This window comes from Lissotriton vulgaris, unplaced genomic scaffold, assembly GCF_964263255.1.
Source record: "Lissotriton vulgaris unplaced genomic scaffold, aLisVul1.2 SCAFFOLD_1097, whole genome shotgun sequence".
In the NCBI taxonomy this organism is placed as follows: Eukaryota; Metazoa; Chordata; class Amphibia; order Caudata; family Salamandridae; genus Lissotriton; species Lissotriton vulgaris.
Genome location: NW_028250293.1, coordinates 374,738 through 394,013, shown reverse-complemented (window position 1 = coordinate 394,013; position 19,276 = coordinate 374,738). Strand labels below are relative to the sequence as shown.

Sequence of the window (19,276 nt, the reverse complement as noted above, 5' to 3'; positions counted from 1 at the left end):
TCATATCGGCCATTTTGGTAGTTTACTCATGATTATTTTTCAAGCAATGACCCCAGGTGCTGGTTTACATATACGAGTCAAGTAAAGGACCCCCACAAGTGTCCAATATCTTCGCTCCCCGGTCCTTGGCACTGTCAGCATTGAGCTTTGAGAGGCACAGACTCTGGCCTGTATTTTCTATTGATAGCGAGATCTCGCGAGGTATCGCGAGATCTAGCGTGAATGAACTAACGGATGACGTCACTCCGGCCATATTTGTAGTCCATTGACATCGCGGACCTCTCAGCTTAATGGAAAAAACTATGTGTGCCGTGGAGAGGTCTATAGCTACCATAAAGTGAATGACTACTCGGCTGGCGAGCTATATATAGCCCGATTACAATGTACAATAGCCATCCATCCATGTGCGGAGTAGATATATAGGAGGTGTAATAGATATAATGAATAGAGATGTGGGTCATTCAAAGAACCAATATTGCCTCAGGCATTCGAACAAGGACGGTAGCAGAGTCACCTCCAAGGCTGGAATAGTGCGTTGTATTGTGTCTCATGTGCTAACACTCTATTCCTTCTACCCTTCTCAAATTACAAACACTCGGTATATGTAAATTTACCCATGTTGGATCAGGTGAAGTGCCCTGTAGCCACTGCTGTGTAGGGATAGAAACACTCCTATGTGGAGATGGAACCATATAGTCCGGTCCATCGGATCTCATTAATTTCATATGCCTATTCTAGTAGTGCTAAGTAGTGATAACTACTGTTATATATAGATGGAAAAATTATAACAGGGTCCAAGGGATCTCGTCATTTAATCCCCTTTTATCCGACTGAAGCTTATAAATCCATTGTTGTTCCTTTCTGAAAAGGTAACCGGACACATCACTTATATGGCTGGGTATGTGCGGCTTTTCCAACACAGTCCATTGAAAATCTGTTTCATGGTGTGCCTGTTCCAAGAAATGTCTGGTGAGTCTAGTGTGGCTTTTTTTGCAGCGAAATGAGCTCTTATGTTCCAGCATTCTTGTCCGCACACGCCGAGTGGTCATTCCTACATACCGTATGGAACAAGGGCATGTCAGCATATAAATCAAGTTGGTACTGTTGCAGTTACTGAAGTTGTTCTGCGACCAGGGTCTATTAGTCCCTATGTCAACCTCCCTTGTATGTTTGGTCTGTGGACATATCGAGCACGTGCCACATGGATGATGCCCAACCACAGGTGGGAGGTCCCATAGGGTTTCCCCTAGTTTCGTGGGAGTCTCTCTTGGGCGTGTGTGAACCAGTCGATCTCAGGATACTAGTTGCCCTTTTGAATGCAAACAGGGGTTGTGAAATTTTCTCTTTCCCATGGTTCAGAAGGCGCCAGTGTCTTTTCACAATCTTTTGGATAACATTGCTTCTGGTGTTAAAAGTGCTCACAAAAGTGAGTCTTTCCAGTGGTGGTTTTACAATTGGAGCTTCAAGGAGAGCCTCTCTGTTATTATTAACAGCTCTTTTCCTTGATTTTCTGATGAGCGGCTTGGGATAATGTCTATCCTTAAGTTGTGCCCCCAGGTTGTCCGCATGTACCTCAAAGTCCTCTCTGTTAGAACAATTTCTACGAACACGTAGAAATTGACCATATGGTAAATTTTGGCGCAGGGACTTCGGATGGTAACTCTCATACAGGAGAAGTGAGTTTCGCGCCATTGGTTTCCTGTAGAGTTCACTCTGCAGGCCTGCAGGAGTGACATAGATCGATAGATCTAGGAAAGCAATTCTTTCACTATTGGCTTCCATGGTGAATTTAAGGAACTGGTTTTGACCGTTTAGCCACTGGTTGAACTCATTGGCTGAATCCAACGTGCCCCTCCATACCACCAGCACGTCATCAATATAACACTTCCACCACCTAATGGAGGTGTGGAAGTGGTTGGTGGGGGTTAAGACGTGTTGCTGTTCGAACTGGTGCACGTATAGGTTCGCCAGGCTCGGCGCAAAAACGCTGCCCATACTTGTTCCAGAAATCTGGAGAAACAACTTGTCTTCATGTTTAAAAAAATGTCTTTTCATGGCCAGAGTTGCTAAAGCCATTATGAAAGGTACTGGTATAATGGTGTCCCCTATACTATCCCTCAGGATGGATGTAACAACTTCTAGAGTCTCATCCTGAGGGATAGAGGTGTACAGGGATTCTACGTCAAAAGAGACCAATAAGTCTCTATTGCTGTCAAAATCTATTTGTGGTAGGACTCGTAACACATCTTTGGTATCCTGCAAATGTGTAGGCATTTGTTGTACAATAGGCCGCAGGAAGTGGTCAACAAAAGTTGACAGCGGCTCCAATGCTGACCCTATGCCTGATATAATGGGCCTACCGGGCGGTGGCCTCTGCGGCTTGTGTACCTTTGGCAAAAGGTAAAAGTAGGGTATTATTGGATGTTTAGAGACCAAGTATGTTGCCTCACTCTGAGTGATCCATCCTTCAGAAAGTGCCTCCTCAACCAGATCCTGTATCTGCTTAATGATGTCCTCAGTAGGGTCTGTGGACAGAGGGGAGTACGCTTGTCTGTTATTAAGTTGTCTGTAACACTCATTCTGATAATCCGTAGTGTTCAAAATAACTATAGAGCCACCCTTATCTGCAGGCTTTATAGTTATTGACTGGTCTTCTGACAGTATTTTTAATGTGGTTTGTTCTGATTTGGTCAAGTTATTGTATGACCTGATTTTTGTATTCCATAGTCCAGCAATGTCGTCGGCTACAGCTTGTTCAAATGCCAGAACCTTCAGCGGGACAGTGTGTAAAGGTGGTTGAAATCTAGATTTGATTTTGAGTCCAGTATTAGTAACTGTCATCTGACTTTCCTCGTTGTTCTTATCTTTGAAGAGATAATGAAGTCTCAGTTTTCTAAAAAACTGACTGAGTTCACATTGAAAAGTGAATGGGTCCCCATGATTCGTCATGACGAAACCCAGACCCTTATTCAATACTTCTTCTTCAAGTGTGGTTAGTCTTTTAGTAGATAAGTTGACTACGAGGGATTGTTCCCCGATGGACCTGCTTTCTGGTTCTTGGCAGTCTGACTCCGTGTCCCCGCATGTGGGCCTGTCTGGTCTTCCCATTGTACAACCGTATTTTGGGCTGCTCGCCTTTTTCCTCTGGGTCGGCGGGGGCCAAACCCTAAAAAATGTTGCGAGTTATAGGCGTTTGGAAACCCCTGGAAGTTTGGAGGCGGAGGTGGTGCTATGGGATAAGTCTGTTGATTAGGTGGGAAACCCCATGGGCTAGGTGGCCACCACTGTTGATATTGATTGGTATGTTGGTTACCATATGAATAGGGTCTACTGCCCCTGCCCCTCCCACGTTGTGGAAAACTCGGTGTGCCCGTGTAGGTGTTGTCCGGATCACTGCTGTCAGACCCTGAGCTTGAATAATTTGACCCAAATCGTCTGCCATTATTCCTGAACACAGGAGGCGTGTAAGTGTCACTTGTGTAAGGATACACGCGTTCATGCTTCCATTTGCCCAGGTCCTTCTTAAATTTGTCCAATTTGGTTTGCAGGATAGCATCCTGAAACTCACACGAAGATTTATTCGATTCATCCTGCTGTTTCTTGAACAAGATTGAAGTTATCATTGTTTTTATAGCTGCTTCTAAAATCTGTATTTTTACGAGGATAGTGTCAGCTATTCTTTTCGCTGTGCTAATGATCAATATTAACCAGTCTCTAGTGCATCTCCATGCTATTAACGACCAATCCTTCAGAAAGATCTTATCTTGTAGGAATAGACGAGGAGCATTAGAGACCACTAGCCCAGGTGGAGCACAGCTAGCTCTCAAATATTCTGCCATGGCTATGCCGTGAACCAAAGTACGGGCATGTGATTTTTTTTAAGCCAAAACTTTGGCCCAATCATCTCCTATGCTCGTGGTGACTGTGGAAGATGTATCCAAGACACTGGGCATACTTTCCAAAATAGACTTGTATGTGGTGTCATCACCACGAGCATAGGAGATGATTGGGCCAAAGTTTTGACTCACTTTTGTGAGCACTTTTAACACCAGAAGCAATGTTATCCAAAAGATTGTGAAAAGACACTGGCGCCTTCTGAACCATGGGAAAGAGAAAATTGCACAACCCCTGTTTGCATTCAAAAGGGCAACTAGTATCCGAGATCGACTGGTTCACACACGCCCAAGAGAGACTCCCAAGAAACTAGGGGAAACCCTATGGGACCTCCCACCTGTGGTTGGGCATCATCCATGTGGCACGTGCTCGATATGTCCACAGACCAAACATACAAGGGAGGTTGACATAGGGACTAATAGACCCTGGTCGCAGAACAACTTCAGTAACTGCAACAGTACCAACTTGATTTATATGCTGACATGCCCTTGTTCCATACGGTATGTAGGAATGACCACTCGGCGTGTGCGGACAAGAATGCTGGAACATTAGAGCTCATTTCGCTGCAAAAAAAGCCACACTAGACTCACCAGACATTTCTTGGAACAGGCACACCATGAAACAGATTTTCAATGGACTGTGTTGGAAAAGCCGCACATACCCAGCCATATAAGCGATGTGTCCGGTTACCTTTTCAGAAAGGAACAACAATGGATTTATAAGCTTCAGTCGGATAAAAGGGGATTAAATGACGAGATCCCTTGGACCCTGTTATAATTTTTCCATCTATATATAACAGTAGTTATCACTACTTAGCACTACTAGAATAGGCATATGAAATTAATGAGATCCGATGGACCGGACTATATGGTTCCATCTCCATATAGGAGTGTTTCCATCCCTACACAGCAGTGGCTACAGGGCACTTCACCTGATCCAACATGGGTAAATTTACATATACCGAGTGTTTGTAATTTGAGAAGGGTAGAAGGAATAGAGTGTTAGCACATGAGACACAATACAACGCACTATTCCAGCCTTGGAGGTGACTCTGCTACTGTCTATAATGTTGTCTCCTTGCCCCCACACTCAATACTAGGAGCCTCTGTAGGTGAAGAACTTATTTATTTATAATAAGTAAAGCTATCACAAGCATAAAGCGCCGAGCGTCTTATTAGTGTGAGCTCCGGTCGCCAACTGCCAAATCCCCGTTTCGCGCCTTCAATACAGTCTCTTCTGCGCATGCGTGCGCCTTCCGCTCTCGTCTACGGCGTGACGCGTCATCGCGTTCACGCTCGTAGACTAGAGCGCACACCACACCGTCCTTGTTCGAATGCCTGAGGCAATATTGGTTCTTTGAATGACCCACATCTCTATTCATTATATCTATTACACCTCCTATATATCTACTCCGCACATGGATGGATGGCTATTGTACATTGTAATCGGGCTATATATAGCTCGCCAGCCGAGTAGTCATTCACTTTATGGTAGCTATAGACCTCTCCATGGCACATATAATTTTTCCATTAAGCTGAGAGGTCCGCGATGTCAATGGACTACAAATATGGCCGGAGTGACATAATCCGGTAGTTCATTCACGCGAGATCTCGCGATACCTCGCGAGATCTCGCTATCAATAGAAAATACCGGCCAGAGTCTGTGTCTCTCAAAGCTCAATGCTGACAGTGCCAAGGACCGGGGAGCGAAGATATTGGACACTTGTGGGGGTCCTTTACTTGACTCGTATATGTAAACCAGCACCTGGGCTCACTGCTTGAAAAATAATCATGATTAAACTACCAAAATGGCCGATATGACGCGGTTTGGTAGTTTTAGACGCGTTTTTCGCGTTTTTTCGAATACAAAGTAGTGCGCTAGACATTTGAAGTAATATACAAGATTATAACGTTCTTCTTACACCACTACATCAAGGAACTTGCTGTCTAGTACATTGTGGTACTACTTAAGTGATTTCAATTCAGTACACAATGGATTGTCTATTGAGTAAGCAGCAGGCTTGTTAGGCGTAGGGTTACTATACAAACACAGTTCCTTCTACAGCCTACTTATACTCAGTTCACACACTGGTCGGTGCCTCCCCCAAGCCTCAGATGGAAGTTTGAGGTACCGACGGTCAGGTGAGTGAACATGAGAGCACTGATTATCAATATACTATATGGATGTTTTTGTAATGAATATAGACCATCAAAACCATCTCTGAATTAGAGTACTTCTGGTATATATACCAGTCTTTGTCATAGTCAAATTTTTGGGTTACTAAGGGGCTTGGCTGACCGGGTCTGAAATTGACTCCCCTCAGTGTCAGATTCTGGGAAATAGGGTACTTTACATAGAAAGGGGTTGATACATAGTGATAGGCTAAGAGTATTTAGTTTTATTATGCGACATCCCTCCTTTCTTCCCTATACCAGTGCGGGGCCTCCTATACCTGAGCAGAGTCCAGGCGAGGTGAGGCAGCTTCACCCATCATTCAGGGTGAGCATTGAATATGTAATTTTCACACACATTGTTGGTTTATGTGGATGGACACATGTTATTGGGGATTGAGATATCTAATACAATGTTAATTATGCCATGTTTTCCTTCGCAGGATTCACTGTAGCGTAAGTGAGTCGGAGGGTGACAGTTCATGGTTACTACAGGTTGGACCGTATTTAACCATTCCTTTTTAGTTATACATATATACTTTTCTTCTATGGTGAAGGTGGTGATTCTTTTATCTCACTACTAAGAGTGCAACTACTATAAGAGCAGAGGCCCTGATGAATGCCGAGGGATTGAACACCCGCTAGGCAGAAACATGTTGGCCCATTTACAGGCAGATATTTGTTACTGTCTTTTTGCACTGTTCTGTTTTCAATTAGGAGGCATGTCATGTCCATAGAATAAAGTTGTGAACAAGGAGGGCATTCCATCCTATTTTAAATCACTTTCTGTTTTGTTGCACCTGTCTTTTCTACCATCAAAGATCAGTCATTATGGATGTTTCATTTATGTTGGTGGACCAAACCCCAAAACACCAACAATGTGTGGTTTGGTCCCAATCATCAGGGGACCAGCCATCCACAACAGGGTTTGGCCAGATGATATGACTGATCATTAAGTCTCTTTTGATGGAAACCCTATATCATTGGTTTTGGACTGGTTAGCCATTCATGAATACTCTGTAATGTATCGGTCTCTTTCATGCATGTAGAGTCCATCCCTCTTAATTTAAACTAATTTTCTCCTCACAAATACACTGTTTTTGTGTGATGTATACACTCTGAGATCTAGTCGACTCAGTAATTGACAGTGTAGCTTCAATAGTTAGCTGGTAGACATCCTGTGTTTCTTATGTTGTATATTGAGTTGGAGCGGGGGATAAAACCAGGTGTGGGTCTCTAAACCTCATATCCCTTGGACCCTTTCGTACCTTCTGTTGTATTTACCAAGGATGAGGAGTAGGCAATGCTATGACCAAAGATCCAAAGAATTTACTAACTGGACAGTTTTGTGGATGATTTCCTCTAAAACAAAATGGATTCTGTTCTATGAAGAGCTTGAAGCGGATCCTCCTGCTCACTCTATGGACAAGAAGGTCAATATGTATCATGTCAGGAGATACTTTTTGAATTTCACATCCTATGTTGTACTTGCTACTTCTGATTTATTCTATTGCCTTCGCTGGGATGGGGAAAGGAGGCTGAAGAGAAGGTTATATCGGAGATGCTGCTCGATCTGAATAACAAACCCTATTTTTGCTTGACATTCAGGTCTATGTGTTGAAGATTCGCAATGGAATATGGGCCTCCTCTCAGATTCCCACCCACCCCCATGTGGTACCTCCTACACTTTCAGAGCTATAGAACAAGAAGGGTAATGTGTCAAAAATAGAACACTTAGCAACTAGGACTATTTTGAGTAACTAATTTTTTTGCCAATAAGGATCCTGTATTTACATGAAAGAGGCAGTGCAGGAGTGAATGCAGCAGATGTTGATTCAGGAGTTCAGATCCCCAGGCTTATCAGTTGGACAGATTCCAAAGAAAGTAGGTTTGCTGTTCTATTGCTCTATTACATTGCAGACTTCGTTGACAAGGGTTTTGAAGCGTACACAATTGTTTTTTTAAAACCCTTAGGTCTTAAACCAATGGCAGGCCTTTCTTAGAGCAGAGACCCGCGCTCGACTTTAAAGGCAATAGTGATATACAGTTCGTATTCAACTGACAAAATATTGCCTATATCAGTTGCCTTTGGAATGTAACTTTCCAACAGCTAAACTACATTGTCCCATCTGTGTATTTATTCTTTCAATAACAGTCAGAAAAGCGCATGGGACTAGTCTTAAATTGGCTGGAGTTAGATATTACAAGACCCTGTGGATAGAAAAGGATTTCCATACTGTGCATTTAAACAGAATCTTTTAGTTAACTGAAGCTTTCTTAAACTTCATTCGCCCCTTAACCACAGGCGTATCGAACTACATTTACACGTCTCACGCTTGCTGCAAAGCGCCATGTGTCAAATGGGACTAAAAACCTGGACTCGTTTTAGAAGAGTCTAGTGCTTGCCATGTTTTGCTACACAGAACTTAACGGCCACTTACAGAAGGGCTTTGGTGTGGCTGTGAAATTGTCTCAGCACTATGAACAAAGACTTTAATTTTAAATAGCCCATGAAGTTGCACAGAGAGCGCATTGGCTGATTTGCCAAAAGCGCAACAGATTCTTATCCTGGCTTCCAACACCAGCGCTTGTTTGTAGGAAAACCTGGCATCCTCTTGTATAATGTTGCCTTAAGTGCATAAAGTAAGATTGTGTGCTGTGATGCAGGGTAAACAGTGGTATGTCGCTTTTAAGACCTGTACAATTAATTGGGCAAGTAAAGGTACCATGCAACATCGTTGCTACAGACGCGTACTAGGCAGTAGTGTATTTATATTTCATCTGAAACATTTGTACATTCTACTTGTCTTTCAATGAATCATGTTTTGAGATTACAAACCCACAAGCACCGAAAATAATGGTCATAAATAAAACTTTATTAAAAAAATACAACTTTACTTTTTTATAAAAAAAAAAACAACCATGTAACGGAGTCCATAAATCTGCTTTTAAATATTCATTAGTCATAATATTATTGGAATAATATATTTTTTTCATATAATTTCTGTAACACCTATTTCCCAGTTTGAGTCAGCAGGCACAGATTATTTAAAAAGCTTTGGTGAGTTCCTGCTCTCATACAAACAAAAAAACATTCAGCCACGTGCACCAACTGTTTCTTGGGATCTGTAAATCAGTCTTTAAATTCAGTTTTATAGTGCCCTCAAGCCATTTCATTTTTAGATGGATTCCATTAAATAGTATAATAATTCTTTCACTGTCTGCAGAACTGCAGCTAGGTGTATTCCGGAGTCCTTCTATATACCATGTTAAACTCTTTTCAATGTCATTAAAAAGTACAATAATCCTCTTAGAAAGTGAAAACATAAAATTGGCCTCGTTCCTGGGTTTGATGGCAGTGAAGAAAGAGGTAATGGTTTGGTGACTGGCGTCCTCTTCGAGAAGTGGACACCAAGTCTGATCACTAACGGTGTTCTCCACAAGACTCCAAGAGATCTCTCTGGTACGTTTTTGGAGTGATCACCAGGCACTTTGATCATTCAATGATAATTGTTTCAAAGGAAGAGGACAGTCTACCAATCAGTTGATAAATTGGCACCACAGAATTGAGATAGGTCTTGGAAAGGTGCCGGCACGGAGACACCCTAGCTTCCTGATGACTGGTTTCCCCAAAAATCGACTACTTTATTTTCAGGTAGACCACTCATGCAAGTATTGATGTAGTCCTTTCCATTCTGATGAACTATGTATTGCAGCAGTTGGGCAACATCTTTTTCTTGTCTGGAATGCTTAGTTTGGTGATCGTTTCTTTGTTTTCTTCATTCAAATCCACAGTTTTCTTCACCTCCCTGTACAGAGTAGATCGCATCGCAACATGAAATTATACACCGCAATCACAATTATTTTGTTATTTCATGCAAAAGGTCATCGAAGAAACTGATATTAGTGGCAATTATTGGCAAAAGTCTGATTTCCAAATTAAGACTAATTCCTCTGATAAAAACAGGCTAAATAAATCAGCTCAATATAAGACATGGCCAATAAGCCATTTGGATACTTCTTGGAGTGCTGTATTAAACATTTAAATTGACACCACTGGAGGGTGCTAAACATCATCACACAGAATATCACAGGGGATGGACTGGGCAAATCATTTGATTCTCTCTCAGGGTGATCAGTGTTTATTCTTTTGTAGAACCGCTTTCGAGCTAAGCTATGTACTGCTTCAGGGACACACCTATAAGCGATCTATTTACATGGTGGCCATGGATTAGATACGCAGATATAGCCACTTAATTCTTAAACATTTCATAACAGTAACAAAATTCAATGTTCATTCTGCTAGATAGTCTGTTTTGTGCTTCACCAATAGAGTCATATTTCCTCCTTAACCAAATTCTGACTTGCATTTTATTTCTTTGTGTGCCTGTTTGTTGAAGAAAACGTTACAAATATAATTAGTATGGTAGTTCACTTGATTGCAAAGGGCTATCTTTCTTACAAAGAGCGACCTTCAGTATAATATTTTGTCAAATATTAGTGAGATTTGTTGAACACCAGTGACGTGCACAGGAATGCACATGCTGGGTCTTGGGCTTTCAGTCAGCAGCATGCTTGCAAGAAGCTTGTTCTAGGATGGTGATGGAATCCTCTTGTATATTCGAAAGCAGATTTGAATGCCTTTTTCATGCATATTCCTGTGCTGAAAATCTGCGAAATTATGTGCGCACTATTGTGTAGACCCCAGAAAATACTATGCCGCTATAGTAGTCTTTGAGAATTGCTTTGCTTGAATTGTTCTCCATCTTAGACCCATCATTTTTTTGCAGTCTTTGTGGTTGATCGGGGTTTAATACTATCTGTAGTTGTTACTCTTTGTAATTAGTATTTCTCGAGATCCATACAACTATATTTTGCATGATTTATCATTTACCTTTACATCTTTGGTGAGATATGATTAAGTTCGATACAATCTTTTCTATTTTACTAGTACGTTTTCTTAACCATTTATATTTTACGGATTTAGCTACATTGCTCTTTGGGAACCTTCTTACACACCTTATAGGATTATGTTTGAGCAGCTACACATAGGGTAGGATAATGGTTAAGTAAGTTGTATGTGATGAATGAAGATGTAGGTTCAAGACTGACCGCTGCTTTGCTTTTATATGATTTATTATTCTGAATTTAGATGTTAGATTAAAACTATTTGTGCATAAGCTTTATTGAGTTTTATTTATTTATAGTCTTTGTGGCTGATTAGGGTACGAGACTAAAGTGTTCAGCTAAAAGGACCATGAAACCATATTAAGGATCCTATCAGATGCACACCATGGAATGCAACCAAGGGGCATGGCAAGGAATTTGGTTAGCTACTACCCAAAAGCAGGCTTGGCTTTGGCCCCTCTTTTCCTCCAGCATGCCATGACAACTTATTGGGCTTATCACTTGATGGGTGTATCCTATTTATATGTGATCACTGATTGGTAACTGTTCCTAAACAAAGAGCCATAACCAACTTGGTTATGTATTTATTTATTTTAAAAAGTTTTATATAGCGCTGGCTAGACCCGGGGGTATCAGAGCGCTTTAAATGAGCATCAGATCATAGTTACAGGTTACATCGTTACAAAGGTTACACAGTTCTTAGAGCATGGCAACATAGTTACTTGAATGGTTGAGATAAACAATAAGCACAAATACGTAAGGGGAGAAGAAGGCAAGGTGAGAGATTCAGGGGGGTTGGAGTAGGGGAAATAGACATATAATGAAGGTGGGAAAGAGGAAGGGAGGGGAGGGTGAGAGTCACAGCATGGGGGGAAAAGGGGAAGGGTGACGGGGACACAAACCGGTAGACGAGTCAAGGCAACGTCCAAAGTCCAGTAAGCTGTGATCCCAGGGGAAGTGGTATCCCTTTCCTATCTCTATGGCGAGAGGCTCCCTATACGCAGTGGACTCTCTCAGAGGGGTCTCTGAGACTCCAAGGTCTACATACTGGATCCTTCCCCAAAAAGGGGAGAGGGAGTGCTTTGGCAAGGGGTGCCATACCATACCTCAAGTGTGAGTGGCTCCCTTGGCGCACTGGACTCACTCAGCGGGTTCGCTGAGATTCCAGAGTATAAATATTGGATCTTTCCCCAACAAGGGGAGAAGGAGTGCTTAGTCGAAGGCACAAAGGACAGAAAAAGTGTCTCTATATGTGGTTCCCAATTGATGAAGGTGGGGGAATTTCGCCTTTTGAAATTAGTGCCCTCAACACACTCTTGTGAATGTCATGCTTCATCATCGGGTGTTGACAAAGAGCCCTCTCGGGGGGCCTATGGAGGACAACAGCACCACCCCCACGAGGACCAACGCCCGATGATGAATCATGACACTCGCACGAGTGTGTGTGGGCATTAATTTCTAAAGGAAAAATTCCCCCACCTTCATTAATTGGGTATATCCCTTTTAGATAGCAGATAAACTATATGAATGCAGGTTAACAATATCTGTATGATCTGTCTCTTTGCAAGGACTTCAGGTCAGTGTGACCAACCCCTAGGTAAATATTTTTGCCTCCAAGTAGCAACTGCCTGGTTGGGTACATTCCTGGAATGTTTTCACTATAGCTCTATCATGCATGTCAACAAAGTTCCCTTAATGAGATGTTGGGTTTCAATCCTTCCAACTTTAATAAAGCAGAGTCTCCTTCTATCAATGAAGGGTCTACCATCTGAGCAGAAAATGTAGAACTCCCCATCCCCCAGGGGGGTGGGGTCTCCCAGGACCTTACGAAGCTCTGGCAGGGGGCCATGCAGCCCCTCCTCCCCTTTAAAGTATCTATACGACCATGGGGTCCCCAGAGTCATTATAGGTTCCTGATGGGGGGCCAACAGGCCCCAACCCTATTAAAAAGGCCCTGAGGGATAGATTGAAAGGTTCAGTAACAATTTAATGTTTTGAACTCTAAAAAACACAGAAATTCACTAGTTATAGTTATCTCAAGTAATTACAACTCGTGATCTAATGGAACTAACTCTCTCCCTCGACATGCACTGCTAATTACCCCACATATTACATAATTCATGACATCATTGATAATATCACTGCAACATGTGCGGGACGCGAGCTGAAGTTACATTAGAGCATGAGCTATTGTTACGCGAGATAACTAGAACTGGTGAATTTCTGTCGTTTTTAGAGTTTAAAACGTTACTTTGTTTCTGAACATTCTCTTAACTATAACGTTACTTTAACGGTTTCTTTTTCCAGTAAAAGTATATATATGTATATATGATCAAGCTCCGCCTGCGGAGCGAAACGCGTCAGGGAGGGCACTAGCTCTTTTCACTTTGCTGGAATAAAAATGGATTGCTGGCACAGGAGTGTGTGATGTGGCTTTTTGGTGTTTGCTAAAGATCGAATACAAGCACCTATTCTTGGAGTGAGGTCTACGCCTGCTGTAACCGCTACCTTCGGCGGTCAGGAGTTTCTGTTATATATATATATATATATATATATATATATATATATATATATATATATATATATATATATATATATATATATATTCGGCTCAGGGGAAACGCGTCTGTTGCAAATACAATAAAAACATCTGAGAATTACCCCCGGAGTGCGTGGTTTCTAGTGTGAGCAAGGTGGAAACTCTGAGCCGAATATTTTGCGGGTCCTGTAACCGCATCACGCACCCGTCGGAGAGTGCTCCCGAAAATCTGCAGGGTTCTGAGCGTGAATAACTATATATATATATATATATATATATATATATATATATATATATATATATATATCTTCTTCCCTCCTTGCCTCGGAAATTAGTCACCGCCTCCAGACCAACGGGTGTCTCGTCTGATCAAAGACCTCCGATACCGGGTCTTTTAAATAATGCCACAACGAGTAGAGAAACCACACGCTGACGAGACCATGTACCATGCTGGTCAGGCGAAACACGTCCTGGGTTCTGACAAATAAACCTAAATCTGTCTGGTACATGGTACATGGTCTCATCAGCGTGTGGTTTCTCTACTCGTTGTGGCAATATATATATACATATATATACACACACACACACACATATGTATGTATATATTTAACAATGCAAGTCAAACCACAATACCTTCTTCCTATTTTCTTGAAGATATCAATGCTTCTGAATTAATTAGTAGTTTGACATTATTCTAATTCAAGCGATTTAGGATTTCGTAACAACTTTCAATGTACATGCAATGTGAAGTTTACCTGGCAAGATGCAGAACGGCTTCCACCACATTGGTTCCCTCCTTGGCACTGGTCTCACAGAAGAGCGAGCTGTAGGCCTGAGAAACATGTACACAACGGAAACCATTAGCCGCCTTGTTATCTCTAACCATGGAGGAACTTGTCACAATGTTATCACTGTTCGGCCTTAAACTGTAATGCAGGGGAACAGCCTTTACAACGCGGGTATTACCACGCGCTACCATTACAACGCTGCTATTGCAACGCAAGTCGTTACAACGACTTGCGCAGGAGGGCGCTGTTGGATAGGGAATAGTTTAACTTTCTATTCCAACACCTTCCCTACTGTAATGTGGGCTGGAGTTGGAATAGAAAATTAAACTATTCCACTATCCAGCGCTTACAGCGCAAGTCGTTGTAATGACTTGCGTTGTAAAAACTGCGTTGTAATGGCACGCGTGGTAAAATCCTGCGTTGTAATGCCATACAACCGTCATGCATGTACCCACATAGGTGTGAGATACAAAGTGATCTTAATCTTTCTAATCAAAACTAATTGTAAATATAAGTATGTGTCTTCCAAACAGGGGTCATGTGGGTTATGAGCATTATGGAACTGCTAGTTTAAATGAAAAGAAGCAGATTATGTGTATAAGTTTAAATGTGCGAAATGATAAAAAACAAATATCAGTGGTGTGTATTTTTTTCTTAGCAAGCAACAAATTGGTGAAAAGGGTCCTGTAATACAAAAGTGCAACAGGATGCATATCACACAAACATGAGTACCCACCTGCGGGATGGCAACAACAGTCCGACATCAATCACTAGTACTGCCAGAGCCTTCCTCAGTTCAGGAAGCAATTAAAAACCCATCTTTTTTGAGGTAACTAGGTTTGGCTATAGTATACCGTCCTAAACGCGGAGATACCCTTCACGGGGTGATTCAGGCGCTATATAAATTAATAAATATCAAATATCAGTGTATGCTCAAACTCGATATATAATAAAATACTGCTCTGAGCAGGCGTGGCTTCTGGGGCATCAAGCCTGTCTGGCCGGGTTCTCTTGCAGACCCTTTCCAGGCAGGGGAGATCAATGGAAGTGTGGTGTGGCCATGTTATCCTCTCACGAAGTCCAGGGGCAGAGGTAGCTTTCGCAAGCTCTTATGGTTCCAGTCTGAGCAGGGAAACCGTGGTGAGATTGGAGGGATTGAGGTAGCTGGGATCAGCAATTTCCAATGCTTGTATCCTCTGGTTGCTCTAACTGGTCAAACGTACAGGCTAAACTCACACAGAATGGTCCACTGAAGGGCCTTTACGCCATCAGCCACCAGCACAGGTGGGAGCCTAAAATAGTTTCACTCCTTGGTTTTAGGAGGGGCAAGGAATCGACCCGGAAAGCAAATATAAGCTCACACACCAGCTGACAGCCAGGTCTCCATCATCTCTCAGCTCCGGCACACCAAAGGGCCAAACTAACTAAAACGGACCCCTCTGGCACTGGACACATTACGGAAGAAATTCTGAAGCTCCCGTTAAAGTCCAATCTTTTTACATTCCAGAAGGAACTTAGGGAAATTCACCTACACAGCAAGGAAGTTCCCTAGGGACACATCTTTAGTGATCCAAGCCTTGATGCAGTCAAAATGACACTTTGAAAAGCAACAGGTGCACATTGGTCTAAACTACTCTGCCCTTAGGCATTGGTTAGTACTCCAGAATGACATCCAGGGGAATAGTAGGAGGATATAGAGATCTAGGGCAAGAAGACCATACCTAGAAAAGGGTGTTTACATATATTGTGCTGTAATCAGTGGCAGCTGCTGCCAATAGTGGGGCAGCGCGGGGGAAATAAAAAAAAGCACTTCCCTGCCACTCGCCGCCACTGTGCTCCTTCAAATTTCCACAGCTTCTTGCATGAGCAGATGTTTTCTGCACAGTTGCACAGGCTCCCACACTCCCCACCCAATCAAGACACTGCTCACATACTATTTATTACCCAGCATGAGAGAAGCGCCCAGGATTATTCTGAGTGGGCTGGTTTGACGCTCGCTCATGGATAAGGAGTATGAGCCTTTTCTCCACCCAGCTGTGCAACACAGTTTGGTTGGAGAAATCTAATTGTGCATGTCCTTTTGGCCATCCTACGACAGCGGGATGAACTGACATGCGCAATTAGATTTCTCTAACCTAACTGTGTTGTGTAGCCAAGTGGAGAAATAGTGACCACCACTCTCCCTCCCGTCTACTGCCCATAGAGGATGGCCCGCACACCCTAGACTCGGCTCACTTGTCTCAGTCAGTTAAAAATAAAATGATAATAAAATATTTTTATTATCATTTTATTTTTCATCTGTTGGCTCCAAGCATTGAGCGACGCTCCTCCACCATTACAAAGGAGCCACCGCTGGCTGAAATCACCTTTCAATGTGCTACTGCCAGATGCCTTAAGGGCTAAGACCTCCCTTAACATGCAGAGATTTACTCATAGCCATCTGTAGCGCAGCGGGCCCAGGTGAGAGTAGGCCGCAACTGCATTAAATAAATGTAAGAGAGACAATACTTTCGCTCTCATCCGGAAGACCCTGAGCGGTCTCTGGCTCCTTTATTTATACCCTCGGGTCGAGCCTGCCCCGAGGGGTGTAGGAATGCATGGGTGCACTGCAACATTGTATGAGAGGGCCCGGGTGGCTCTCTACACCATCCTGAGCAGTCAGAGCATGTTGCTATGCATTTGTAGCTTGCACCATACTGATACTTACAGGAAGAACTTTATTTTTTCATTAAGATGACTATAAAGAAACCCTAACTTACGGCCAAGGGGTATACCATCTATTCACTAAAGAAGGTAATTCATTGCTGTCCCTGACATAGGACCACCCCTTGAGGAGATATCTTGTAGATATCAAATATTTTCCATTCTATCCAAACCTCCGTTCTTAATCCTCAACCTGCTTGCCAGATATTGACTTGGCTTCGGCCCAGCTAGACCTCATTGGCCACCAATAACCAGGCGCGGCCGGCACAGGAAACCGCGGTGGGTGGGTCTTGGGTGTGGGGGTGGGAAGTTAACAGACGATGGGATAGGGAAAGTAAAATAAATAAAACCTCTTACCGTGCACTCGCTGCATTGTCGACAAGGTAAGTGTTTTTTATTTATTTATTTTACTTTCCCTAACCTGTTTGTCGCCCCCCCACCCTGCCACACCGCTGTTACATGTGCCTAGTGCCTCATCTCTTTACTGATCATCACATGGATCCCAGGCCCTGCAGTCCTGCCTACAATGATCTTCAGTTGAAATGTATGGGTGTGCAGTTGCTAAGGCTCTGTCTCACGGGAGATCATTGTAGGCAGGACTGTAGGGCCTGGGATCCATGTGATGATCAGTAAAGAGATGAGGTACAAGGCACATGTCTCACGAGAGACAGACCCGGGTTAGGCGAAGGGCTACTCACCACGCCACATCGAATCGTGTGTGAGCAATGCGCTCTGGAAAATATCCCGTCAGCTTTAGAGCGACATAATATTGGGTCTTTCAACAATACAACGATACAAGGTGACACTCAACCTTGTACGACATAGCACGGCTGGCCACTTGATTAATCTGTAAAAACTGAATGCACCAGCCCTGCAGTAGTGTAAGACTATTTGAAAGTTATCCTTACTCGGTCCTGACGAATTGCCAATAGACCTGTTAGGGGCTGATGATGCAAGAAGCAGGTTGACCAAAGCTAAATAGCACGCATGCTCTTGAAGACCATTATTTCCGATACGAGCTATGCCATTTTTAGGTCGAGGACGGTCGCACTGCATAGCAGTGGGCGGAGCCGAAGATTTTATGTTTCTTAGAGGGGGTTGGAACCCGCCCCTCTTCTCCATTGGCTGGCTTCCTAAATGGAGGCCAGCCATTGGAGGAGAGGGGCGTCACTCGTTTCAAGCCCCGTCTTTTTCGGATTGAGGGGTGTGTTTTTTCGTTTCTTTCTATTTACTTTCTCTCCTCTTCCCATTGTCTGGAATTTTACCTTCCAGCCAATGGGAAGAGGAGAGAACATAAACATGCCCCTCAATCCGAAAAATGACCCTGCTTTCTCCGAGGCATTTCTGCCTCGCTTCAGAGAAACGTGGTGGTTCTTTCTCCCTTGTTCTGCCCTGTCATCGAATTTTGTGCTGGCAGCGGTCTGAAGCTGCATTATCCTACTATAAACCTTGGGAAGGGGAATACTTCTGTCTTCTTTCCCCACTTGACCTTTTTGAAAGTAGTCACATTTATTTTACGGGGGGCGGGCTCGTGAAGGCTCTTGAACCGGAAGAGCTCATGCTTGCTCTTGCTGCCTGAACCCAGTCAATTAGAAAAACACTGCCCCGCACCTTCCTGCGTTTTCAGAACAGCTCCTTCGCCGGTGGCCCCCGGGGCCTGTGCACTGAGGGCTTGGGCGCTTCCTGTGGGATACGGTCTTCTAGGCCCTTCAGTGGGAGCCGCCAAAAGAGGCTGACACCGCAGAGAGATTACAGGCCCCGGGGTGTGCGAGGGAAGCAGCGCTCCCCGGCCCTCGGGTTGATTCAGGGCTCGGGCGCTTCCTGTGGGATACGGTCTACTAGGCCCTTCAGTGGGAGCAGCCGGAAGAGGCTGACACCGCAGAGAGATTACAGGCCCCAGGGTGTGCGAGGGAAGCAGCGCTTCCCGGCCCTCGTGTTGATTCCAGGCTCGTGGGTCAGCGCCTCGCAGCAGTTTTTTTCAACTTATTTTTTATTGTTTTGCTTTCTGTATGTTTATATTTGCGCTATCCACTCAGACTTCAAGTGGTAGCTCAGCCTGTCCAACATTTTTGGACTGATTGTGCATTACTGATATACAGTGGCGACGCGAGGGTTTCCGGGAGGGGCGCTTGGTCAGGACATGTAGCGACGCCATCTTGTGTATGGAGCGTTGCAGTGCTCCCTAACTGATCAGGAGGATTCTTTCTCCGGAATATTGGTGATTGCAGTGCAACCATGCCATTACTAGGTACTGAGAGGGAATTGTGGTGAGT

At 43.5% G+C, this 19,276-nt stretch overlaps 1 protein-coding gene across 1 annotated transcript in view; it reads right to left on the bottom strand.

Annotated features, from left to right (window-relative positions):
* Positions 1–8,920: 8,920 nt before the first annotated feature.
* LOC147663306 (ras and EF-hand domain-containing protein-like) overlaps positions 8,921–19,276 on the bottom strand; it is a 244,011-nt gene continuing 233,655 nt past the window's right edge. The window contains exons 16-17 of the mRNA XM_086950540.1: positions 14,268–14,344; positions 8,921–9,874 (exon numbers count right to left, since the gene is read on the bottom strand). Coding sequence (XP_086806666.1) covers positions 9,769–9,874; positions 14,268–14,344 — 183 coding nt within the window. The 3' untranslated portion in view covers positions 8,921–9,768. The remainder of the gene's footprint in view (positions 9,875–14,267; positions 14,345–19,276) is intronic.